Genomic DNA, 25,096 nt, shown 5'->3' on the forward strand with positions numbered 1-25,096 from the left:
CCTACTCTCTTTCTCATTCCCCACTCTTTCCCCCATCACTAACTTCTCTCACCGCTTGTTCTCCTTCTGTCTGTCACATTTCTGAATCCACAGGTGAAGATGCCTGCTAATGGGAATCGTCCCTTGAAGTTGCAGTTTGGTCTAATCAACCACGAGGGTCGCTACCTCACTGCTGAGGCCTTTGGCTTCAAGGTACAAACATGTCATTCAATATAAAAAGAGTGTCTGCACAGGGCTTTACTCTTTTAGGCATGGATCTGTCACTGTTGTTGTACTCACAACATAAACCCTAACCCTTCATGCTCTATTTCCCATGTCTCTCAGGTGAATGCGTCCGCACCCAGCCTGAAGAAGAAGCAGATATGGACTCTTGAGCAGGACTCTCAGGACACCCAGGTGGTCTGCTTGCGCAGCCACCTGGGACGCTACCTAGCTTCTGACAAGGACGGCAAAGTCACCTGTGAGGCTGATGGGCAAAATTCAGACTGCCGCTTCCTCATCGTGGCTCAATCAGACGGTAGCTGGGCCCTGCAGTCTGAACAGCACCTCCGCTTCTTCGGAGGCTCTCGGGACTACCTGTCATGCTTTGCCCAGGTAATCACAGAGGCCGAGCTGTGGGCAGTGCACCTGGCTCTACATCCTCAGGCCAGCCTGCTGTCTGTGGCACGGAAGCGCTACGCCCATCTGTCTAAGGAGGATGGGGAAATCGCTGTGGATATGAACATCCCCTGGGGTGTGGCAGCGCTCCTCACCCTTGTCTACCTGGATGGAAAGTACTGTCTTAAGACCTGTGACAGCCGCTTCCTCAGCAATGATGGGAAGCTCTTGACGCAGAGTGGGAGGGCCACTGCCTACACGCTGGAGCTGAAGTGTGGGAAGCTGGCCTTTAAAGACTGTGAGGGGAAGTATTTGTCTCCAATGGGGCCTACAGGCACCCTGAGGTCTGGACGGTGCTCCAAGCCAGGCAAAGATGAACTGTTTGACCTCGAGGAGAGCCACCCACAGGTGGTGCTGATGGCGGCCAATGGGCGATATGTCTCCATAAGACAAGGTAAGGAAAACACAAACATATCATTGGGAGATTTTGCCTTCAGGCCTTGCATGCATGCACAAGCTGCAACTCTTGCAGCTTCCTAGGTTCCCTAAAGTCTCACACAGGATCCCACATGTCTGATTAAATGACTGAAGACTGACCTTATGTGCTTACTGATCATATGAGCTTTAAGCTGACACAAACTGACCTACACACATACATAATGAAGCAGAGGGGCAACAAGTACTACAACTACTACAGTTACTACTACTAGCCTATATACTTACATACTGTGAACTGATACGTCCCCAGAACACTGAGCTTACAATTCACAGGAAGTAACTTGTGGGCGAGCTTAATATGCATTGTTGAGGAATAGGCCACTCTCTAATGATTGACACCTGATAAGGGATGCATGGTAATTATGGGTAATGTAGTCTGCGCATCAACATGCACACTGGATAGTCAGGAAAACAAGATAGATGAGGCTGATATGGGAGAGTATCAGCCTTATCCGGGACAAATAAGCCATTTGTTTCAGGGCTGCAATTGATTTAGTTTAGTCCACAGTTGGTATTAAGTCTCGCACTCGTGAGTGGTTCGGTCAAATGACAGATTTATCGTGCACCCATGTTGGTAATAACGGCAGAAATACATTTCTCAACTACATTTTGTGAGTTTTAATGTTGGTGGAGAAGGTTTTGTTTTCCTGTAATGGTGGATACCCTTTCATAAAATGCTGCTCATATAATAGAAAAGGTTTAGCCAAATAATCTATCATAAATGGTGATCTTTTCAAAAATCTCCTTTCATTTCCTCTCAAATGTACCTCCTGGCTTTGTTGGGTAATGGTGTGAACACACTAGGCTTTTGCCCCTGTGGCTTACTGAAACAGCTGCTTGTAACCTATATACTGTGCAGTAATGCTCTGTTGATACTGTATTATGTATTTACCCCTCGGCCTTGTGACAGGGCCATTGGAGTGCGTTATTTGATCAGCATGCGTGCACGACACCAGACTACAATACTGATGGATTACACCTGCTCCACATTGGCTTCAAAGTTGTTTTTTTTCCTCAAAAACAAGGTTGGATTTCTTTGATCGGTGTAAAAACGAGAAAGAATTGTTATAGTGGCTATCACGTTTCATGTAACCAGAAGTGCACGAAATGGACTTGGACAAGTGTTCAGTTGATGATGGTTGAAATGGTTTGCTGGTCTGATTTGAAACTGGATTTGGGGTGGATTAGCATACACCAACAATGCTTGTCAGCATACTTGGCCATGACACCCATCCGTGGGCTGCAGATTCTTGTCTGCAGGGTCGAGTTACTTCAGCCCCGGGTGCTGTAACTGAATCTTTCCCCCCGTTCATTGTTCCTGGGTAGCAGTGGGAGCTTCAGGCAGAAACCAAACGACTGGGAGGATTGTAAACTGATTGGAAAGATGTGGTGCAGAATAACACGCATACAGTATATAGAGCAGCTTTATGTACCAACGTATGCACAGAGATACTTCTGCTACTGTCTATCTCCTTCTTTCTCCTTCTCTCTTCCTACTCTTGTTCTGCACAAACAAAAGCTTTATCTTCCTCCAACACACTCGCCCACACAGAACGATACCATCCGGCTGCGGCGAGTGGTGAGTTGAGGTGTGTTGAATTATTGATGAAGTTGGCCCCTGTTACTGGAAGGAGAAGGGGGGAGTCTGCTTTCAGAAACCCAAGCTGCCTCTCACCTGGGGCCAAAGCTTCTGCCCCTTCGGGTCCTGCTCTAACCCGCTAATGTAACCCAGTTACCCCCAGCACATCAGTCAGTGCTGCGGTGCTGCTGAAAATCAAGTAAACAAACTGATAAAGGAAAAAGAAGGTTAAATTGATAAGTTGGACTAAAAGAGGGACAAAAGTACACAATGTAAAGTCCTTACATGCTAGTGCTTCTAAATGCTTTAGTACTTGGGTAAATATACGTTGTGTACCTCTGCGTTGCACATGATGAATGGGAGATGGAGAGAAAGAAGGAAAGTAGAGACAGAACTCTGAAAGGACTTGAGGACAATAGGAGTATGTGTGGAGACAGGTGGGCTCTTCATCCTCCCTAATGTCACCTGTGTCTTTACACATACAGCACCTTTGTTTCTGCTCCATTTAGCGCAGAGGAGTCACAATGGCTATCTATTTTAAAGTGAGCACAAATGCAGTGAATGGGTTCGTAATAAAAGAGGGTCAACTGTGATGAGGGAGCATGAACTTAGATAGAAAAGTGTTAAAGAAACAGCGATTTAACGCAGAAATCTCCATCTGCCATGAGATGTTCTTTATCTTTATTGCCTGCAGTGCGTGTGTATGTGTGTGTGTGTGTGCCTGCATGTGTGTGTTTATGTGTGTGCACGCGTGCATATGTCAATGCCTGCGTGCGCATGCCATGTAGATCTGTCATCATGTCTCTCATCACCACCCTGTGGTCCACTCACACACACACACACACACACACACACACACACACACACACACACACACACACACACACACACACACACACACACACCAGAGGTAAAAGAATGGACTGAAACAAAAAAACTGCAGTGTGGAGGATGAATGATTTGGAGAAAGAGGAAAATAAGGGACAGGGGGATAGCAGCATCAGCTTACCATTAATAATAGATGTCAGAGCCAGCTATCGCTGATGGATTAGCTAGGCCTGCTCCACTTGCAGCCTGCAGGTAGGACAACGGCAGAAAGTGAAGCTGGATCTGGGGTCTGATCCAAAATGTGGCACTGCTGCAGTGTGTTTGTGTGGATGCACCGGGGAGTGTACTGATTAGAAGTGTGCATATCAGTTAATCAGTGATCGTGGCCATGATGACAACACCTTATTTTGTATGCTTGACCAACTGCTGTGTCAACGACGGTCATCAACACAGCTATTGATATCCTCAGAATGCTGGCTTGGATTTCAGCGCATCTAATCTCTTTCTCCCCCGTTCTCTGTTACTTTCTCTTCCTCCATCCTTCTCTCCTTCCTCCGTCCCCTCTCCTTCTCATCTATCAGACGGCGGCTGCGAGGTCCCAGCTGAGCCCTGTCAGAGGATCATTTCTGGGTTGAATTAGTGTGAAATGGACACATGGAATAGGTAGACAAAGCATGACATTGAGTCGGGATGAGAGCGAATGAGAGTGATAGGCCCCCAGGCAAAGGTGCGGAGCAGAGGGGCAGAAATTTGTGCTTCAAATACACTTAAGATCAATGATGATTTCACCAGTTGTAAGACTTCATGATACCTAGTTTATCGGGTGTGAATAAGATGTGATTAAAGCGTCTCTGCAGCTCAGTAACCATGACATCTTTGTCACGTGTCATCCCCTTTCTCCCTCCTCCAGTCTGCACCTATGGGCATCAAATAAAAGCAAAATGGCCAAAAGGAATGTTAAAACTACTACAATTGTTGTTTTTCAATCAAGAAAACTGCTGTAATCTCTTCAGACTGCGAATGTTGATTGTGTCCAAAGCTTTGGTTAATGACGAAATATCTGCATATCTAATAACATCACAGCCTTATCTGTACTGAAAGATGTAGAGATGCACCTGAGGCTACGCATAATGAGCGCTGCGTTGTTGTGCCTTTTCTGACACAACAGCTTATCACACTACATGAGCTCTGAATAGGACACCGGTCAAGACATCATCCAAGTCCCAACGAAAGTTAGGAATGACGAGGAAACCTTACCACTATCGCCTTGCTGCAATAAACTTGGGAAGATCTCACAACGTACCTGTTGTGTCCATGGATGGAGAAAAGGAAGGAGGTGCCATGACTTCTAAAAGCCGATGGATGATGGACGTCTGTTTTCAAGCAACAGAACTTCAGCTGAGGAATAATGTTGATTCAGTGCAGTCATGTACACGTTAGCATGCTTTGTTAGCATGCTTTGTTAGCATTAGATCATAGCACCGCTGTGTCTAAATACAGCTTCACTGAACCACTAGCTTGTCTCGTCTCTGTTACACTTGTATTCACTCGTGTTTAGCATTGTTGCATTATTATTATTATTATTATTATTATTTTAAACCTTTGGTTGATCTTTTTGGAAGACGGACGTGTATTTTCCGTCCCTTCAGGTTACCAATAACTGATCCTTTCTGAGGTTTCAGTCTTTAACTTCTGATTATCTCCTCTGAGGAGGTTACGTCTTCAGTTTGTTTCCTTGCTTGGTTGGTTTGGATTTGCAGCAGGATTACAGGAAAAGCTACTCGCCCGATTTCATGAATTGGTTTGAAGGGTGTAGCACCGGCCAGAGGAAGAACCCATTACATTGTCGAGCGGACCACGGGGCGGATACACTCATTATTTTTCAATTATGGAAACGGCCTTGGCGGAGGTCTGCACTCTCACAGTGCCCTTCTTATTTTTCTTTTTTTAAGACACTGTTGTCAAATAAAGTTTGCTTCTTTCCTGTGCTTGTATAGTATATTTGGGGTTTTGAGCACTTTAAGGTATATAACACAGAGTAGAATGCAGTTACATTTACTTTGCATGTTCTCCATATGTTTGATCATTCATCGCTCAGTAAGCTGGAGGGTTGAGAGGGCTTGGTAATTATCCGTACATCCCGCTAAGTGTGGACCATAAAATCCTCTGGTCTTTTCCTGTTTTTCCTTTATTCTTTTATTGAGGGGATTGAGGGATTGGACGGGTAGCACTTGAAAGCTGATTATATCAGAGCCCCGCTGTGAAGAGGGCAGATAGGCAGGGCCGGAGGTGGGGTGATGGTGGGAGGTGGGGGTAGAGGGGGTCAGGGGTAAGGAGGGAGTAGATGGGGGAAGGGAGGAGAAGGGTGACCAAAGAAGAGAGCCGGGAGAGATAAGAGGGGGGGGGGGGCGATGAGCGCAGACGAGGGCTGTTAAAGGATTGAAAAATGTATTGGGATGCATCTAATTTGGGATTAACTCTGTGAAATCTGCTCCTGACAAACAATTGTTTTCTTTTCTGCCAACGTTTATAATAAAGCGTCCTGTTTTAACGTCACCAGCGAAGGACTTCTAAAGAAGGTTAATAGTAAAGCTGCCTTCTGAACCTGGAAGCCAACGCAGCCCATCAAAGCAGAGAGGGAACGGATGTCACTGAGAGGATGTGCATTGTTTTTCTCACGTGTTTGACACCCATACTGTTTGATGTGTGAGCAAAGAAGACGCTGTAATAATTGCTTTCTGAGTGGTTAAAGTCAAATCAAAGGTGTTGTTTCCGTGCGGTTGTTTCTCGGTGTAATTGATGCAGAGTGTGATTTGTATCTCCGTTATCTCTGTATAGCAAATTACCGTTGGATGAATTGTACACATTTAGTATGTGATAGCTTGTCGCTGGAAGATTTTCCTGCACGGGGGCATTTAGTATTGTATTTACATACATATGCATAAATGCATCTGGAACCACAATCAGGGGTTTACCCCGAGGAAAGTACCGGGTACGCTTGGCACATCAGATCAAAGGTGCGGTTTAAAAAACGGCATCGTTTAAAAATAACCTAACATCCCAGGATCAAATGTGATTACCAACTCTTTCATGCTGGGCCAAGCTGAATATAACAATACAGCCTGATTAGCAAACTGCTGTCGCTGTTTTCAAATTACTTTGTTGGTTTTGGACTTGCCACTGAGAACGAAGAAAAGGGAAAAACAAGAGGTCTGTGGAGGAATTTGTTTATTTCATGCACAAATTACACCTATTCAGTACAATCTGATGTATCTTTGTGAACACACATATTGACGCTGCCTTAAAGAGACAGTTCACCCAGAAATCTAAAATGCATACTCGTCCTCTGTAGTGGTATTTATCAAGCTGGATTGTTTTGGTGTGAGTTGCCGAGTGCTGGAGATAGTGGGAAAGTGATACGGTTGGTGGGTGTAGTTTGGTAGAAAGACAATAGTTCCTGCATGAAACAGTCTGTGGATCATCTTTAATAAAGGGTCGTGATTTCTGGAAGGTTTCACAGACGTCTCTACGGCCGATATCTCCAACACTCTGCAACAATCTAGATTTATAAACAGCATTACAGGTAAAAGGGGAATATGTACTTTAGATTTTATTCTGAACTGTCCCTTTAAGTTTAACAGTAGTTGCACATTATCACTGTCTTATACTTTACATTTCAAGAAATATTCTTGTTTTCAGCATTAATATCATTATTAATATTATTGCATTGCAAAATATATTTTATATTTTATTCTCAGGGATAAATAACGTTTTTCTGATATACAATATACGTCATTAGAATACAATTTAGAAAGTATTCAAATGGAAAGTGACCATTAATAACAAAAAGCAGCGGTGAATGGGTGAATTTCACCAGACACTAAGTAGTCCTCAAGCTTTCACGCTCAAGTATTAATGACCACGTGTGCTCGCTTCGCCCCTCCCAGGAGTAAGCCTTGCAGCCAATCAGGAAGACGAGACGGACATGGAGACGTTTCAGATGGAGATCGACAAGGAAAGCAGGAAGTGCACGTTCCGCACCAGCCAAGGGAATTACTGGGACCTGGTGTCCCACGGAGGCATCCAGAGCTCCGCCACTGCAGTGTGAGTGAATGCTCTCAAAGCGTGAATACTGAGTTATAAATGTAAACAATCATGAATGACACATATTATTACAGGACACAAGGAAAATTAAAGTCAGTCGTGGAATTTAAATATCAAATTCAGTCTCTCTTATTTAATCTTATTTTCTTTATCTTTAACATGTAATCCCAATACTTTTACTCTACTAGTATTTCAATTTCATGCTAATATATATGTTTATTTATGGATATCAGAATCAGAATCGGGTTTATTGTTCACATACAAGGAAATTTGCAAAGTTAAAGTTAAAGTTGCAAAAATCAAGAAATATAGAAAAGATAAATAAACATGAAAAGACACTTTAAAAATATGTTAGAACATTATTAATTATAATACGTTAATAAAAATCAATATATATATTTAAATACAATAAAACAATATGTAAAGTATGTGTGAATTAAAAATGGAAAAGCTGTGCAGTTTTAGATTTGGTCATTTTGTGCAGAATTGTCTACATTTATCTGACAGCTGGAGTTACTAGTTACTTTACAGATTAACATTTTACAAATAAAACACTTAAAAGCAATGAAAGTCTCTTTTCTGACTGCAGGTCAGCCGACAGCATGTTCTCAGTGGAGTGGCTCGGCCACAAGGTGGCACTAAAGGCTAACAATGGAAAATACATCTGCACCAAGAAGAATGGGCAGCTGCTGGCTGTCAGTGACTCCATAGGTAAGAGAGCATTTTAATAAACAATACAACTCTTCACTAATGTGCCTCCTCTGATGTGTCATTTTACTGTCACCCTTTCGTCAGGCGAAGACGAACAGCTGACACTGAAACTGATCAACCGCCCCATGCTGATCCTGAGAGGAGAGAACGGATTCATCTGCCACCACAAGAACTCCAACACGCTGGACGGCAGCAGATCAGTCTACGACATCTTCCACCTGCAGTTTAGCAACGGGGCGTACCACATTAAAGGTCAGGACGCACCCACTCAAAGGAATACTTCACCCCTGTGTGAAGAAAACTTCTCGCATGCCTTCACGGAGAACGAAGAATCCAAAAGCTTAGAAACGTCTTAGAAAACTCTATCAAAGCATCCCTTTACAAACTCCAACAGTGCAGAATGGTCAGTCTGTCCTCGCGCTGACGAGCTTTAGCTCTAATGCATGTGAGCACGACTGGATCCATCTGGAGATCACACAGCACGAGTTGTGTGAGAGCTTTTCTAAACAGATGTTTTTAATACAGTTTAGCTGTCGTTAAATGCGGCCTCCATTTACGTCAATGCAACAAGTCCATTTCAGCAATGAACAACATGAAGTGTCTTGATCATGCTCCTGTTAGTACCTTCTGAATCCCTGACGCACTGCTGCTGCTCTGCTCTCTCTTTGTTCCACACCTGCAGGCGTGGACGGCCGGTTCTGGTACGTGAACAGTGCCGGGCTGGTGTGCTCCGACGGCGAGGCCCCTGAGGATTTCACTCTGGAGCTCCTGGAGCACGGTCGCCTCGCCATCCGTGGCAAAAACGGCAAATACCTGCGTGGAGACCAGGGAGGCACGCTGAAGGGAGACGGACTCTTCCTGAGCAGCTCGGCCCTCTGGGAGTACTGACACTGACGCCTCTCGGCATCAAGACCGTATCTAAAGTTAGGCTCTGAGATGGAAGACAGTTGCTCATCAGAGACGAGTTACATCCTATTAAATGTTTCTCCTTCCTGTTACGAAGAGGTCACCACAGAGAACTCATAACTGATAGTTGCCTCATCGGGAAGGAGAAAGTGCAAGAGAAGAACCAAGGGAAGTCTTCATGAAGAGAACAATGCTTTGAATCAAACAGCAACATGAGTGTGAATGAACTTTAGAGTTTTTGTGTTGTTCTTTTTGATTCGCTGCAAGATCTAACTATTGTGCAAAAATAATCCTCCTTTCAATAAAGACCTTGAACCCTTTTCACATGTAAAAGCAAGGAAACTCTTTCTCCTCGTCTTCGTCTTCCAGGCCTCGGCGCTCCTCACAGGTGTTACATTGTTAACACCATGGCAACAACGTGGTGATGCAGGATGTGTAACAAGAAGAATATAAATCTGGGATCTAATAATCACCTGCAGACTGTGACCAACACTCATGTACATGGTACTAACAGGATCATTACAACCTGCCACTGGAAGGGGGGGGGGACTTGAGCGCTTGTATGGCTGGTTATGTGTTGTTTTTAGTAATAGTAAGTATGAGAATCTAAGAAATCTTATCCAGAGGCACTTTTACAACTTCTAGATGTGGTAGGAACACTTTGTAATTACAAGTGAGATTAAACTTCATCATTTTCTTCATGTTTCATTAAAAAGTTCCTTTTTCCAATATTGAATTTTAAGAGTTCGGTATGTTTTATTATGTATATCCAGCACCAAGTAGTACGGTCCAACGGTCCAACGATACCTGCATTCAATCCTTTTTGTACACAAAGACAATTTGTCTGCTTTTCATTTGATCCCGACTGACATGAAGATCTTTATCGTGCAGCTGCACAGCATTAGAGACACCTGTACAAGCGCTGCTCACACCTTCTCTCTCCGACCACAAGCGTCCACTTTCTTGTGTTTTTTTGATTTTTTGAGTTTTATGGAGGTTATCCATCACCAGAACGCTGCGGGTTCAATCCCTCAAATAGTTATGGTGGCTATCAAAAAGTCAGAAAGGGGCTGCAGGCGCCACTTTACTTTCTCAGGTTTGTTACTCTAGCTTTAATCCCTCCAAATGTATTTGGTGCCGTGTGGAATACAAGTCCCTCGACTCACTGCCGATGAATAGGGGAAACCATATTAACACATCTGACTGTCAACAGCTATAGATTTTTAGGAATAAGATGTTACATAAACAAAGCCCTCTGTAGAAACCTTCAGAACATACACAGGAATGAATCTCTACAGTTTGGTGCATGTAAGTGCTACTGAGATATGAAAAGATTGTGAATTGTGTCAAAATAATAGATTTAAATAATAGATATCACCATAACACTTTCCCAGTTGATTACTTACATTAAGACCGTTATGTATTACAAGCTTTATGACGTTATTATGATTAAATATGCAAATGAGGCTTTATCTGATGCTAACTATCTGAAGAAGAGATGTAATGGCAACATGTTTCTGCCTTAACACGTTGTTTTTGCAAGAGATTGATTCTTTTTGGAATCTGCAAAAGCTGCATTAGTAGCTGATCTGCTGTTTTTTTGGAGGGTTAGGAAAAGATGTTGAGACGTTCGCAATCTATCAGTCGTCTGTGAACGTGTGTAGCTCCTCTGCTACATGTCTGACTCTTCAGGAGACTGTGGACCTGCGACCTTCCCCCGGCGGTGACACTGAGTTTTACAAGCTGGACTGTAATGTGCAGATATTTCTTACTCCACCTGAGCCTTTCAGTCGCGTTGAGTTGCGACGATTCACACGCGAGCTGTAGCAGCACGTACAATAACACAATAATGAGTCGTGATTCTTCTTTGTGTAAAATATTAAACGTTTACAGTCATTTACAGTGATTCAAAAGCAAAGGCGGGTTACAGAACACTGGACGCGGCCGAGGGCGTGGAGAAATGTTACATTATGAGGAGGGGGTTTTCTCTGAGTTCTCTGTAAACGCTGAGGAGCGTGCGGGTCATCTGCCCCGTGGACGCGCCCATGCCGAAGGCCACCGAGATTCGACTTTGCTGGATCTCCTGCAGCAGGCGCTGACATGACGAGGAGGAAAAGAAGAAACACAGATTATAGACAAGGCAGCCCGAAGGATAAACATTAAGTACACATACATATATATATACACACACACATATATCGGCGTTACCTCGGCCCGCTGCAGTGATCGTCTTAAACCTAAACTCTGGACGCTCTTTGTGGAAGCAGGAGCCCTCTGCAGCAGAGTCTGTGTGAAGGAACACAACATGACCATCAAGCCAGTTTAGGATAGATCTAATTATTTTAAATATGTAATGGAACGACTTAGGTCTCTGTCTATCAACGCCACAACTAACATGTTTAATTGCATCACTTGTGAAAGATTAGTTTTTCTCCCCCTGCTGTAACTTTCTCTAAGATATGCTGGAGAGATCGGGGTGTTTGTACCTGTACCCGCCGCAGCACAGCATGGTGCAGTCCACACACCGCTGCTATAGAGGAGCTCTGAACCTGAACCTCCACTGTGGTCGGGGACTCCTCCTTCCCCGTGCTCTCCTCCCCTACATTTACCTGGAGTACGAAGGCTCATCTGTTTTATTCCAATAACACAAGCAACAAGAATGTACTTTTTGAAGTGTAACATTGGAGGATTCTTTACCTCTTTAGCAGTCAGCTTGACAGCGTGTCCGTTTGGACCTCGAGCGTGGATCCCTGAGCTGCAGAGTGCGACCTTGTCTCCTTGTCGTCCCGTCGTCACTCCTCCAGCACCTTCAGACAACAGCCAGTCCAGCAGAGAAAGGCACACATTTTGCGGAGCCAACTTTGGCCCCTGAGGGTCCAAATCTGAGCTTTTCAACAACAGCGTGTCCCTCAGTAGCTGTGCAGACACCCGTACGCTTGCTGAATACTGATCAGCACGCTCTCCTCCTCCTTCTGCTCTTCCACTGCCCCTAATCTGACGTGACATTAAGAAATCTTGGATGGCATCTGTTGGGTTGCTGGTTTGAGAGGTGACCTTTTCAGGGGTGGCTGTGGGGCTGTTCACCTGCAGGGCGTGCAACCAATCCACTGTCAGTGTGTTCAAGGGCAAGCTGACGCAGCTACTCTGCAGACCAGCAAGGTCTGCGGCCTCCTCTCCCAGGAGACTTGTGAGGGAGAAGATGAGCGAGCAGCTCACCGTCATGGGGAAGGATGCGTCGCCTGCAGCTGCGAGCGGGAGCGACACTTCGAACGTCTGCCCTGGGTGAAGATTGTGGAACGGGAATGAAAAATGTGCGGAGGAGCTTTCCCCTCCTTCACTGGGAGGACAGGACAGAGGAAACAGAGCGACGCTCAGTGTCCAGCCTCGTTCCAAAACATAAGGACTCGAGTTGTCCAGGACACATGTCAGGTTCAGGGAGTCTTCCTGAAGCAACCTGCTCCACCCGGTCCTGGCATGACATCTGATCGGCTTCTGCTGGATGGGAAGCTGCTCTTCACTATGTGTGCTGGCCGTCAGCAGGAAGCTGATGTTGAGCACCTGATTCAGGTGCTGCAGAATTTGGTTTTTGGATTTGATGGCACTTTTCAGCACTGATGCTCTGAAGGAAAGAAAATCACATTTATATATCAACAGAAAGATCATTTAAAACACACAATATGTAATTTCCTGCCACGACGGGTCTCTCAATCCAAACAATAACACAAGACGGAGTTTGGTGGCGTCTCGGAGCAGCGTGGGATCATTGTATGATCATGAATTACCCGCAGAGATCTCCACAACAAACAGACCAGGTGATTATAATCGGTGAAAATACTGAATAAAAGAAGTTTCTCATTAAAATCAGTGTTTCTCCAACGCTGCTTGGTAAACACAGAAGGTCCCTGTTAGCTGCCGCTAACGTTTGCTCAGCTTCTTAAGATCCAGACGTCCGATGACTAAAATACTTCTTTCAGTTGAAACATAAAGTTAAAAAAGATCTAATAAGCTTCTGATGGACAACTGCAACGCTGATGCATGCAACAAGGGGAAACAACGCCACGAGAGGAGAGCAGATGAAGCGGTTACCTTGATTCTTTAGACATTTCAATGTGAAAATGTACCTTTAACTACAATGTCTACTGTGTTGGGTATAGCCTACCTCTCACAGACGTCCCCGATAGCAGACAGGAGGTCCCTGACGCTGCGGCCCCCCTGAGTGGAAGGCACCTTGGACAGTGTTGCATCCTCTCTCCCCACAGGTAAGGTAATCCTCTGGAGCTGCCCTCTGACACACAGCCCCAGCAGCTCAACTTCACATGAAACAACAAACAAATAGTTTAGAGTCGCACTTTAAAGCGATCACTGCCTTCTGGCTTCAGACAGCCAATGCTCTTCTGTTGCTTCCACTGTGCAGGACTCTCACACCTTCTTCAGTCCACACGTCTATGCTCGGCCTGCTTACCTGCAGTGTTACATGCGGACACGGCCAAGGCGACGATTCGACACACATTTAAACTGGTGGGGCTTTGGAGGGCAGCGTCTGTCTTGCTGCGCGTCTCCTCGTCCCTTTCTTGGCCTTCTCTCGCAGTTGACCCCTCTGATAGATCCAGGAGCAGCAGGTCTGACCCAGTGCTGTAGTAAAGAGTGTTTTTATCCACACAGCCACACATCACAGGCGCCGGTACACACCCCTCAATAAAAACAGTTTTGTGTCCGCCTCCCTCTTTGTCTGTTTTGATCAGCACCACTCTCCCTTGTTCCCCCACTGCCACCAAACACTGTCCCGGTGCAGATGCTCCAACAAATACGACTGGCTGCTCAAGGCTGCGCAGGACTCGGAGACGCGATCCTGGGAGACGCAGAGGGAGGAAACACAGGCACCCGTCTGGCAGGCCACAAAGGATAACGGGGGATTTGGCGAGGGCGACGTCGATCCCAAACAGGAGTTTGAAGAGGACCGGCTCGAGGCGGACGTGGCCGTCACTTAAAGTCGCCTCTGATGAAGAAGTGGAGGAGGAACACGGTGGTGTTGCATCACTAGAGAGGACACAAATCAGTGCAGGCCTCCTTCTCCTTCCCATCTTTCCCTCAGCGTCATTGTGTACAACTCCTGAGACCCGACTGAATGAACTGAGCTTCTCGTAGTTTGAGGATTTGTACAGAGTCAACGTCCAGAATACGTCTCTCTGGGAAAGAGTCAGGAGCACGGAGCCGACGACGAGCAGCGATAACACTCCTTCTTCTGCAGCAACGAGAAACTCGGAGGAGATTTTCAGCTCAGCTGGACTGGAGGATGCATCAGCCCGGGGCGCTTTGAGCTCTGCAGAGGAGAAAGGTCACATAACGACACATTTGGAAGATTTAATTTAGCAAAGTTTAAAGAACAAATGGACTTGGATATCTATGAACTAGAGGGGGGCTCCAAACATTTTCAGGGGAGGCTCAGTACTCTGAGGAGAGTATTTAGTATTTAGTATAGTTTGAAGCATTGTGCTGCAGTAAAATTAGACCACATACATGAATGTTCATACCTGGAGAGCAGAAATTGTAAACTGACACAATAAACTCCACTCCTACAGGCGACATAGAGGAACTGCTTGTCGTGACTCTCAACCAGGTCGCTCACAGGACCAGGACACTGCAGGACAGCCTGCAACAAAACAGCAGAACACAGCACATGTGGTTGTATAGCTTTGCAGAGACGGCTGTACAGTACATGAGTGACTAACCGTGAGTTTTCTCTCCTGAGTACTGAAGACGTAGACCTCGTCGCTGCCAGTGCAGAGGAACACATCTGTCCCAAAACCTAACTTGACCCTCGGTATGCATGATGTTCCTGAAAAGCCAAACCCTGCTAAAGTCTCAACAGCACACCGCCCTTCCATGGCCACAACACCAAAGAAGAAGAAACTAGCTAGTGTGCATATGTAACGTTAGACACTGTTAACACTGTTTGCTAGGCGAGGGATAATAAAAGTGAAAATGTATGGACAAAACTTGCCGTGGCTACTCCTGAACCGGTTGTTGATAGAGGATGGGACACCCTCACAAAGTTCCGCGCGTCGCGTTTTGGACCAATAATAGCCAAGAACTACATTTCCCATGAAAAATAAACGGAAGTGAGACAGACGGTGGATGACGTGAGTTTTAAATGTATTTCTGGGTTCAGGGAAGAGGGAGAGATAATTTTAGTTTTGTCTTATTCCTAAACAATTTATTTAAAAAAAAATTGTGTATATTGGCGTTTTTTGCAGAAAGTTTTAGCGCCAGTAAACGTTTACGGTAAATGGACACGGTGTGGTGTACCTGTGCGTTTTTCAGGATGTTAATCCACGAAGAAGAAATCAGCCAATCAAAGCAGTCGAAGTGATCACGCGTCGAAATTTAAAAACACTCTTTGACTCGGTGGCGGATATACTGGTTAAAGCTAAAGTTATAGACGTATAGTGTCATCCTAAATACAATGGAGCCATTACACGAAGAGTCTATCAAAATGTATTTTTATGAGAACAGACTGAAAACTTTTGAGGGGTGGCCGTTTGTCGAAGACTGTTTGTGTACACCGGAGAACGTGAGTGAACGTTTGAAACCGTTGGGTTTTGCTACGGCTAGCGACGTTAGCTAGCTAGCTAACACAACAACAATTAGCTCTAGCTAAAGTAAGAAACCCGCTAATATTTAAATGAAATACGCTGTGGCCTTACCTCGGGGTTTCTAATAAACGACCTGTAGGTTAACTGCCAGTAGATAATCCCTATAGGCAAATGTTATATAATGTTAACGCTAAGTTTAGCAGTCAACGCTTTGAATTTGAAATGTTTAATATGTTATAGGTACGTGTCAAACGTAACATTTAAGGTGTGGTTTCGCAATTTAAGGTTAAACTAACATAGCAAGTTGTTACCTACTATTTCGAAAGCATACTCCGCTAACACTAAACCCAAAGATACTTAATTTACAATTTTAACTAAAAAAAGAGCAACAAACCCTTAAATTTAAACAGCTGAAACCAACAACTGACATGTTAGAGCCTAGTCCAAACCATTTTTATTATGGATTAATCTCTTCTCAATCATTTGGTCTAGAAATTGTCAGAAAGACTGCACTCAGGGATATTTTAAAGTTAGTTGAGTATCAGTTTGGCTTAGTAATTAAATATACATTGAACAATAAAGTGGTTCTTGATTTACAGCTGCCATTTTTTCTTTTTCTTTTTTAAATATGGTCTGTTCATACATTTGTTTTCGCAGATGGCCAAAGCTGGCTTCATTCACACCCCTTCAGACAACAGCCCAGACATCGCCATGTGTTTCTTCTGCCTGAAGGAGCTGGAGGGCTGGGAGCCAGAGGATGACCCACAGTAAGATTTCACTACTAGAGAGAAATCAGTAATAAATGTAATATGACTCAGCAGGGTAAAAGGATAAATCGCTCGCAACATAATTATAAAAACAAATGGCAAAGTAATAAAGTAGGATATGAAGTAAAATATATGATCGGTATATGCAGATGAGGTTAAAGGAGCACTCCAGCGATTTAAAATTGCACTTTAATTAGGAAGTTTGCAAGACACAGTTTTAACAAAGAATGCTTATAGACAAAGATACCTCATCCTTTTTTTCTTATTATGGGTCCAGCTCCAAAAACACTGAATCACTTTACTTCCCGTAATGCAACCCAATTGCATCTTCTTCTTTTAAACCCGCTCTGCCTGGTTAACAGCCAAGTCTTTCAGCCACTCCTCGATCAGTTTGTAACACAGACTTCGTGTTTTTAAAATGTGTAGTCTCCAAGACATCACGAAAGTTATTTTCTTAGACTTCAGAAATCGTCACAAGACAACAGCTGTTTTTGCAGGCTGACTTGTACTCCACATGACTAATAAACTGATCTTTAATGTGGATAAATCTGTTCAGTACTTGGTGTGTAAATAAGCACGAAAATGATTCTCATGAACACATTTTGACGAAGCTCTTTTGACCCCTTTAGCTGTCTGGTAACACAATCTTACTGAGTGTTAGCGCTGATGATTCAACTAAAGGACATAATAACACTCATCCATTTCCAGTTAAATCTTCCACATATGTTATAATTCACAAGACTTTCCTCCTTGGGGTGTTGCATCATTTCGCAGTGTTTGTTACTGAAGCACCAGCACTTCAGGCATTAACTATCTGAACTCTTTGTCACTCTGTAAACATTTGTTTTATATTCATAGTTATTGAAATGGCATCATGACTGTAAAATCACTGTCGTTGAACTTCACAATATTCAATAATATTTAGCGTTGGTGTTTACCAGCTGTTCTACAGAAGACTTATTGAAAACAAGACTGTTCAGTTTTAAGCAGAAACCTTAAGGAAATCATTTATTTTTGTTCATATAAGTGTTACAGAGCCGTTCAGAATTACAGCCACCACGGACATCTGAAACATTCTGTACAGGTGTTTCCCACGTCCATAGTTCCTTTAAATGATGTACAAAAAGTACCTTGCATCCATATCTGTGCACAATTTGTACATGGTCCTTGAAATGAAGTATTCGTCTCTCCCTCATCACTCGTTTCACTTGTTTTGTTGCTAGAAAGGAGCACAAATCTCATTCATCATCCTGCCAATTCCTCGCCCTGAAGAAGAAAGTAGAAGAGCTGACTGTGGAGGAATTCTACAAACTACAGAAGGAGAAGCACAAATTTGAGATTGTACGTTCTTCAGACGACTCCATGCATTTCAAATGACTGACCTGACTACAGATAAAACTCTAACTGCCAACTTACTTTTCCAATTTGTTTATCTATTCTTATGCATCTTAAAAATGACACAGAATGACTAACATCTACAAAGTGTTACTAATATCCTGTGAGATCATTTGGGCCTGATCGAGATTTCATTTCCTCCATTCAGAACAAATCCTGTAACGAAGACATCACCAAGTTTGAAGAGGCAGGCAAATTGAGAAGAGCGGGTATCATCAAGACAGCCATGGGTGAAGAGTGACGCGATAATGGATGTGTGTGTGTGTGTGTGTGTGTGTGTCATTGTAGCTGACTCAATATCTATATTCCTTTTGTCTTCTTTGTAACACTCTTCAACAGTCTTCAATTGTTGCTGTCGTCATTTTATCTGTTTGTATTCATTAAACTTGTTCTTTCCACGTACTCCTTTTTAATTAAATGTTTTGAGGGGGGGGGGGGGGGGCTATTCTGATGTGATGTGTGTTAACGTGTAGCATCTATGTGAGTCTGAGCATATATGAAACTGGAGAGAGGAAATCTTATTTTACATCATCTTTACTAGGATAGTATTTGGTGATGATATAATTGCGTTTCTTTGCAGTGGTGCTCATTTAACAACCCCATGTAAGATTTGCGTACTTGTATCTTATTTAGTTAACCCGCAGCTGATTAGTCTCCCTCATGTTCCTTTATTATGTTCTCCCTCCATGTCTCGTGTAACCGTGCGCGCCTCCCGAATAAAATCAAGTCCCTCCCAGACAAGCTGCTGCTCCTCAGTAAGGCTGTTGTGCTCGTGCAGCTCTGTGGCTCGATTCGTTCCGTCAGGTATAAATTAATCTCCATCCAGCACATGTTTTCCCTCTAACAGGAAAGCTTTTGGAAAACAGCATCAGCCTAATATTGCCCGATTTATTGCACATTTCGAAATGAGCGCGTCGACGTGTGAAAGACTGGACCAAGAAGAGTTACGCACGAGTTAAAGCCATCACCGTTGTACCTGTTCAGGATGAAGGTGACCCTCGGCTCTCTGGTGATCACAGCCGGCATCTGCGGTCTTCTGAGCTTCGCTTTGTTGGCCACTTCCCTCGGAACCGAGTACTGGTACATCATAGAGATGAATCCTATGAACGTGAGCGACTTTGACGACCTGAGCTCCCACTCGGGACTGTGGAACACCCACGAAGGTACTTTTCCACAACTTTAAGATTACAGTGCTGTATGTGATGGAGCAACGCTGCAGATATGTTTATAACGTGTATTGTGACCTCCAGGTGGGAAGATGAGCGTCGACTCTTTTGACTCCTTCACAGCTGACAGCTCCATGTACTCTGAGACTGAGCTGCACATGCTGAGTGAGTCTACGTCTTTTGTTTTTGTGTGTAAAGATTCATTCTATTAAAAAGCTAATTATGCTTAATTCACAGTGCAATTGCAATATGTCAGATGGATTTCCATTTGTGCATGAACAAGTGAATGTGCACGGATGTGCAGGTAAATGTGCTTCAACATTCAAGTAAAATAGTAATAATGGTCACATTAAAAGAAACAAATGAAACGTGTATTATGCACAAACTCTTCCACACACGTACAGTGTGTACAAATCAATGAGCTAAATCTAAAAATAGATTCTATACATTCCCAAAGGTTGAGTTGGATTTGGTCTGGTACTTTCAGGGTCATCTCATTGACCCTGAAAGTGAATTTGAAATCCTGTTATCTTACAATTTAATTCGATACTATGCCCTGTGCACTCGTACTCTGTTTGTACTCAGGCATGCACAGGGCGATAGTGGTGATGCTCGCCTTCAGCCTGGTCCTGTTGCTGATTGGGGGCATCTGTGGATTGGTCAGCTCCCTGGCTCGGAGCCCCGTCCTCCTCACCGGCACGGCCTCCTACTTCTTCATCTGCAGTAAGTTGAGGTTCAGTTTCTTCACCTCGGTCGACTCTCACTTTGTCCATCTTCGGGCTCCAGCGGGGGGCTGTACGTGTGTTTTTGTGCAGCCATATAACACCGATCCAACAGAAAACACAATGCACCAGGATGAATCAGTGCTACGACTATTACTACGCTCAAAAACTTCAAAGAGCTTCAAAGGCTGGAGTAGGGAGTTCCCACCCACAGTGTGGACATCATTCTCTCACAACTACTGCGCCTTTGTTGTCTATCCAGAAGACAGAGCTGCTTTTATATTCTTCAACCGTTGAAATGACACTTAACTGCCACTGAATTGTAGCAGAAGAAGTGGTGTTAGTAGAAATGACATTTATAAAGAATGTATGTCACAGTAAGTGCAAAAGAGAGCGATTCTGCTTCGGATCATTTCCCTCAGTGTTAAATAAAGCCGGAGCCATTAGGTGGTGGTATAAAGGAGTCGATTGTCGCGACACACGTTGTTGAAGATCATTGCACTCAATTGGCTGTGTGTGGTGAGGAAGTGTGTGCTCCATCTCTGTGCAGCTCTCTCCCACCTATTCCACCCCCCACCCCCCCGTTTTAAACAGCATTTCCCGCACATGCATTTAATCTGGCAGCGAGACCTGTGGATGGAAAATGACTCCAACTGCTTTTAAGCATTCAAATGCATTGGAAACTATCATTGTTAGTGCATGATCCAACACATCTGATTTAAAGAACACAGAACATTGCTTTGTTTATTGCGTTTGATTGTGACCATGTTGTGATCAATGTGGTGGGGGTTATGATCACGTCTTCAATCCGTACAGCTATTTAATGATGTTACAGGAGAAAGTGTCGAACACTAGACAGCTGTGCAGGGTTTGGTGGACTACATATGGACGGAGTGTGGAAGTAACGAAGGGCCATGTGGTTAATTTGTGCAGATAGTGACACGTTATGTGCAGCGCCGTAAGGCTGGCGTTGACCTCCCTTATAGTTATTGACCTCATGAGGCCAAAGGAAGTGACAGATTGGATAACGGGGGTCTTTCTCTTCTCCTTTCTGTACACAGTTCATAACGTAACTCTAGAACAAGGTCGTAATCAGAATCAGAATAATTTAGTTGATTTATCCGTCAGACCTTCAAATTCAGCTTGATGCTTAAACATCTTCATTTCTAGATTACATTAATTTCTGTAAAGAAAACTAAATTAAATTGTTGTTTCTAAAGTTTGGATTGTTGAACTCGTGCTCAAGTGCGCAGTTAAAACCACCGAAGAGCTAATAGAATAATGGCCAAGTGTTGGGAGAAGGAAATGTGTCCAAAAAAAAGGCTTTTAAGATTGTATGATTTAATATATATATATATATATATATATATATACATATATATATATACAGACAGAGAATTGCAAAATAATCAGCTCACAATTCATCCAAATCAGTGTTTCACAAACAGTTATTGCGTTCACTGTTTGGGTTAATTGTACATCTTATCAGTTGTTCTGCACTGTTATTGTTATGCATTAAATAAAATATCCATAACATATCACTTAATGTTCGTCAGGGCTCATCAGTTTGCCGCTGCTGTAGGCTACCACGCACCCGACGTGCTAATTATTTTACTTTCAAACAAATGGTATAAATGTGTTTCATTGGCAGCGTTGGATTACCGTTAACCATTTTAACACTATTATGTTAATGTTGGTATTTACAGTAATCCAGTTATTGGTGTGCACAGACACGTACGTCCCTGTGGAGCTGCTCTCCTGCCGTATGACCTCTATAAAGAAGACCATGTGATGGACAAACACTTACTTAAAAAGACTCTTTATATCCCCACTGTAATAAACAGCACATGGCAATGTGTGGAATGGAATAAAGGCTTCAATTAGATTGGAGTCGTCTGGTGAACTTGTTGACTGTCCGACTTTTAAAATAACCTCCTAGTCGGGCGTTTCTTTGTGTGTGATGTCCCCCAGCATTGGTCTTTGCCCTGTTTGTTGTCCAGCTTTCTTCCGCTCTTAAATATATTCATTAATTCTATAAATTCTGTGGCAAGTATTCGTTAAAGTTCTCAGTTAGCATGCATTGTTTTAATAAACCGTCAACACAACACGTGTGTGTTAACACCAGAAGTGAGAGTAACTTGCCTTGTTACGAGACAAAGTGTGTGTTTGCATACAGTATACACACACTCACACACACACATACTGTACGTGCATATGTACAACATTAACATTCTCTGTCTGCTTTTGTCTAATGTTGCAACTTCTTTCCTCACCAACCATTAAACAGCGTGATGGGTATTAGGCTGGGTTCCCTGCAGGGTCGTTCCACTGCCTCCCTTGTATTTCATTTTCAGGGTAATTGACATCTGGAGGAAGGTTTCCTCTGAAATGAGAACATTTACAAAGTGCTGCCATGTTAAAAAACAGATCCACGCTTATAAGAAAAGCACAAGTACAGGATGCGTCACTACATATTGTTGCCGTTGTCTCTGTAAAGCTGCTGTGACATGACCAGCAGCAGGACAAGGAGCAGGCTAAACGTGCTGACATTTGATAATAGGTACATTCGATTATTAGTTAGTATTTATCATAAAAACATATCATAAACCATGTATCGGACAAATTAAAATGTTCACCTAATGATGGCGCGAGATGAGGTATTTCTCCCCGTCGGGAACATGAATGATAACACTTAATGTAAATCCATCCGATAATTGTTGAGAGATTTCACTCAAAACCACAAATGGTACCCTCGTGCAGGAGGCGACTGAAGTCATTAGGATTAGAAGATACTTTAGTCTGGAGCAAAGTATCCCGACAGATACATCCAGCCATCTCTCTCCTGTTTACTCTACTGTCTAAAAACAATCCAGGATATTCAGTTTCCTATAGAAGATTTAAAAAAAAGCACCAAATCTTCACATTCAAGAAGCTAGTAAACGTATTATTAATGATCAAAACTGCTTGATAACAACTCGTCGATCCACTAATCAATAATTGACTTTCTCTCAGCTGTAATAGTAACAGTAATCCTTTCTACATGCAGTTTCCGGTCCATCTGTGCTTCTCTGCATAAAAATGAGACATCAGATGCAGCTTCCTCTTCGTTCTCTGAGCTCGTAGCACCTCAGGGTGTAATTGTAATAAAACAATTATTAGTCCCCCCACCCCCCCTGGGCAGCCTCTGCGCTCGACTTGCATCCTCTCAAATCCGGTAACAAGTCGTTAAAATTAAAAGGGTTTCCAATAGCAACACTATGAAACTTGTGAGGACTGTGTGTGTTTGTACGTGTCTCAGTCTCTGAGGACCAGGAAGTTGTGTAAGCAGACAACACATGCGTCAGTTTATTTCCTGTCTCTCACAATATGAGATTTTGGGTAGCTAATGGCATCATGTTACTGCAGGTTTTATTGATCAGCTCTCAGCACGGAGCTGTCACAAGCCTCTCGTCCATGAGTAGATACACGGTGATACGGTTGACGGGTGTAGTTTGATGGAAAGAAAATAGTTCCTACGAGGTCAGGTAAGAGGATTCGGGGTTGAACTGTTCCTTTAAGTGTTTGTGGCTAAGAACATAAATATATCTAAATGCATCTCTCTTCAGGTCTGATGACCCTGTGTGGTGTGAGCCTCTACATGATCTACTCGTACCAGGCTCTGGCTGAGACGGAGAGGCTGGTGGGGGCCGAGGTTCTGGCCTATGTTCACACCTCCTTCGGTTGGTCTCTGGTTATGGCCTGGCTCTCCTACGTCCTGGAGCTCCTCACCGGCGTACTGCTGCTTGTGACTGCACGAATGGCCAAGCTGCAGTGCATGGGTCCCACCATGGCCTGAGACGAGCCTCCACAGTGGAGCCAACACGGAGACTGAACTGTACTCAATGTGTTGCACAATAGCCGGACACTATTAAGGCTTTCACAAAACACGAATGTTGAACTAAAGATGTGTTTTGACTGTTTAAAAAGAGTGTTTAATACGTTTAATGTCCCTAAACCTGCTTCAGTTTGGCGATCTTGTGATTTACAGTCAGTGCCGTGATGGACTACTTTTGAGTTCAATTGAATCAAGTGCGCCCTCTCGTGGTCAGATTTGAAGTGGCTCCTTATATCCAATGCCTCTGGCCATGCTTAATCATACTGTGGAAATGTGATAAGAGCCAAACTTAACTGAGAAGTTCACCATTTGAAATCCTTCCATGCTACTTTAAATCTATAGCTACGTTTTTTTATTCTCACAACATTTTTAATCATGCTGATCAGTTTGATGTAAGCTCTATATGTTTGTTATTTATATAAGTGCTGTTTATATATCATGACTTGTAAGTTACATGTTTTCCTACTGAATGTGTGTAATAAATGTTTCATGTGACTGCAGCTTGTGACAGCTTGTGTTTTAAGTCCTAACTGTTCCCATCTCCCTTCAATACTATGAATATAGTGATAATATATACATGAATTTGATGTGATATCTCAAAAGAATTTCATTTTCCTTCTGCAAGAATATCGTTATTTGTAACGTCCATTTGTTTCACAGTGGAGAATCATCACCCTGAACACGGCAACATTTGGAAAGAAAAAAGGACAAGATAAACTTAAACTAGCAGCACTTGTGAGCACTTGAGATTTGGCTCGAATGTCAGAGGCCGTTTTGTTTCTTGAGGCAGCAGCAGTGTGCAGAGTGGGACGTCCTGCTGCTGTCAAACATATGTGACAGGTGACAGATTCACACAAAAGGATGGAAAGTGAGTGTGCGATGCTACGCTAAAAAAACTAGAATTTTAACAAAAAATAATATTTTTCAACCCTGAGAAAATAAACGACTAAAACATAGCAATATAATTTCACAAAAATAAGCAGCTTTATCGGCTTTCCAATATACTGTCCCTTTAAATTAAGATTGTCTTTTTGCCATTTTTTTGTGTGACCCCTCGAGCTTCTTAACCGCTGCCAGCTTGTTTGCATCTCCCGCTGTAAACTGTAAGATTGTAAATAATTACAGTAATATGATTTTATAACCTTGGTTAAAAACTGTACAATAAATGCCTATATTGTACTGGCCTATAAATCCACGCACACAGAACTTTCCCAAATAAAAAGAACAGGCCTCTAGGCAAATCTTGAAATCATTATTTGAGTTTTAGTTTTAAATAACAGAAATGTTCTCATCAGTTATTTTCTTTTCAATGATACCGTGTGAAGAGTCTGGTCTCATCTTTATACCCCTCAGGTG

At 43.3% G+C, this 25,096-nt stretch overlaps 4 protein-coding genes across 5 annotated transcripts; 3 read left to right on the top strand and 1 right to left on the bottom strand.

The window, feature by feature from the left end:
• Positions 1 to 99: 99 nt before the first annotated feature.
• On the top strand, positions 100 to 9,902 carry fscn2b (fascin actin-bundling protein 2b, retinal). The gene is made up of 6 exons (XM_029456524.1): positions 100 to 192; positions 325 to 1,051; positions 7,450 to 7,606; positions 8,196 to 8,317; positions 8,402 to 8,569; positions 9,000 to 9,902. The coding sequence occupies exons 1-6, from the start codon at positions 100 to 102 to the stop codon at positions 9,203 to 9,205; spliced, it is 1,473 nt and encodes a 490-aa protein (XP_029312384.1). The 3' UTR covers positions 9,206 to 9,902.
• A 1,193-nt stretch (positions 9,903 to 11,095) lies between these two features.
• faap100 (FA core complex associated protein 100) lies at positions 11,096 to 15,333 on the bottom strand. 2 transcript variants are annotated; one of them, XM_029456880.1, is made up of 8 exons: positions 14,953 to 15,333; positions 14,741 to 14,873; positions 13,686 to 14,534; positions 13,383 to 13,533; positions 11,921 to 12,842; positions 11,710 to 11,832; positions 11,432 to 11,509; positions 11,096 to 11,318 (listed from the first exon to the last, which is right to left on the bottom strand). In XM_029456880.1, exons 1-8 carry the CDS (start codon positions 15,106 to 15,108, stop codon positions 11,187 to 11,189), a joined length of 2,544 nt encoding a protein of 847 aa, XP_029312740.1. In that variant the 5' UTR covers positions 15,109 to 15,333; the 3' UTR covers positions 11,096 to 11,186. The 2 variants fall into 2 exon arrangements, with proteins under 2 accessions (XP_029312740.1, XP_029312739.1); XM_029456879.1 differs by having other exon boundaries at positions 13,686 to 14,543; positions 14,755 to 14,873; positions 14,953 to 15,331.
• Positions 15,334 to 15,577: 244 nt separating this feature from the next.
• Positions 15,578 to 18,380, top strand: birc5a (baculoviral IAP repeat containing 5a). Its single transcript, XM_029456882.1, has 4 exons — positions 15,578 to 15,794; positions 16,474 to 16,583; positions 17,807 to 17,924; positions 18,127 to 18,380. Exons 1-4 carry the CDS (start codon positions 15,687 to 15,689, stop codon positions 18,217 to 18,219), a joined length of 429 nt encoding a protein of 142 aa, XP_029312742.1. The 5' UTR covers positions 15,578 to 15,686; the 3' UTR covers positions 18,220 to 18,380.
• Positions 18,381 to 18,508: 128 nt separating this feature from the next.
• Positions 18,509 to 24,240, top strand: tmem235b (transmembrane protein 235b). The gene is made up of 4 exons (XM_029456881.1): positions 18,509 to 19,141; positions 19,229 to 19,309; positions 19,730 to 19,867; positions 23,472 to 24,240. Exons 1-4 carry the CDS (start codon positions 18,964 to 18,966, stop codon positions 23,699 to 23,701), a joined length of 627 nt encoding a protein of 208 aa, XP_029312741.1. The 5' UTR covers positions 18,509 to 18,963; the 3' UTR covers positions 23,702 to 24,240.
• Positions 24,241 to 25,096: the final 856 nt, after the last annotated feature.

The sequence above is a fragment of the Cottoperca gobio genome, chromosome 19 (genome assembly GCF_900634415.1).
Source record: "Cottoperca gobio chromosome 19, fCotGob3.1, whole genome shotgun sequence".
Classification (NCBI taxonomy): Eukaryota; Metazoa; Chordata; class Actinopteri; order Perciformes; family Bovichtidae; genus Cottoperca; species Cottoperca gobio.

What these genes read in the sequence shown, in the direction of transcription:
- fscn2b (XM_029456524.1), top strand. Translation starts at nt 100, where the DNA reads ATGCCTGCTAATGGGAATCGTCCCTTGAAGTTGCAGTTTGGTCTAATC. An exon ending in ATATGTCTCCATAAGACAAG is followed by an intron (nt 1,052 to 7,449) that starts GTAAGGAAAACA and finishes CGCCCCTCCCAG; the next exon opens with GAGTAAGCCTTGCAGCCAAT. An exon ending in CGGGGCGTACCACATTAAAG is followed by an intron (nt 8,570 to 8,999) that starts GTCAGGACGCAC and finishes CCACACCTGCAG; the next exon opens with GCGTGGACGGCCGGTTCTGG.
- faap100 (XM_029456880.1), bottom strand. Translation starts at nt 15,108, where the DNA reads ATGGAAGGGCGGTGTGCTGTTGAGACTTTAGCAGGGTTTGGCTTTTCA. An exon ending in CTCAGGAGAGAAAACTCACG is followed by an intron (nt 14,874 to 14,952) that starts GTTAGTCACTCA and finishes GTTTTGTTGCAG; the next exon opens with GCTGTCCTGCAGTGTCCTGG. An exon ending in CTGTGCTGCGGCGGGTACAG is followed by an intron (nt 11,510 to 11,709) that starts GTACAAACACCC and finishes TCCTTCACACAG; the next exon opens with ACTCTGCTGCAGAGGGCTCC.
- birc5a (XM_029456882.1), top strand. Translation starts at nt 15,687, where the DNA reads ATGGAGCCATTACACGAAGAGTCTATCAAAATGTATTTTTATGAGAAC. An exon ending in GTTTGTGTACACCGGAGAAC is followed by an intron (nt 15,795 to 16,473) that starts GTGAGTGAACGT and finishes TTGTTTTCGCAG; the next exon opens with ATGGCCAAAGCTGGCTTCAT. An exon ending in AGAAGCACAAATTTGAGATT is followed by an intron (nt 17,925 to 18,126) that starts GTACGTTCTTCA and finishes TCCTCCATTCAG; the next exon opens with AACAAATCCTGTAACGAAGA.
- tmem235b (XM_029456881.1), top strand. Translation starts at nt 18,964, where the DNA reads ATGAAGGTGACCCTCGGCTCTCTGGTGATCACAGCCGGCATCTGCGGT. An exon ending in ACTGTGGAACACCCACGAAG is followed by an intron (nt 19,142 to 19,228) that starts GTACTTTTCCAC and finishes TGTGACCTCCAG; the next exon opens with GTGGGAAGATGAGCGTCGAC. An exon ending in CTCCTACTTCTTCATCTGCA is followed by an intron (nt 19,868 to 23,471) that starts GTAAGTTGAGGT and finishes ATCTCTCTTCAG; the next exon opens with GTCTGATGACCCTGTGTGGT.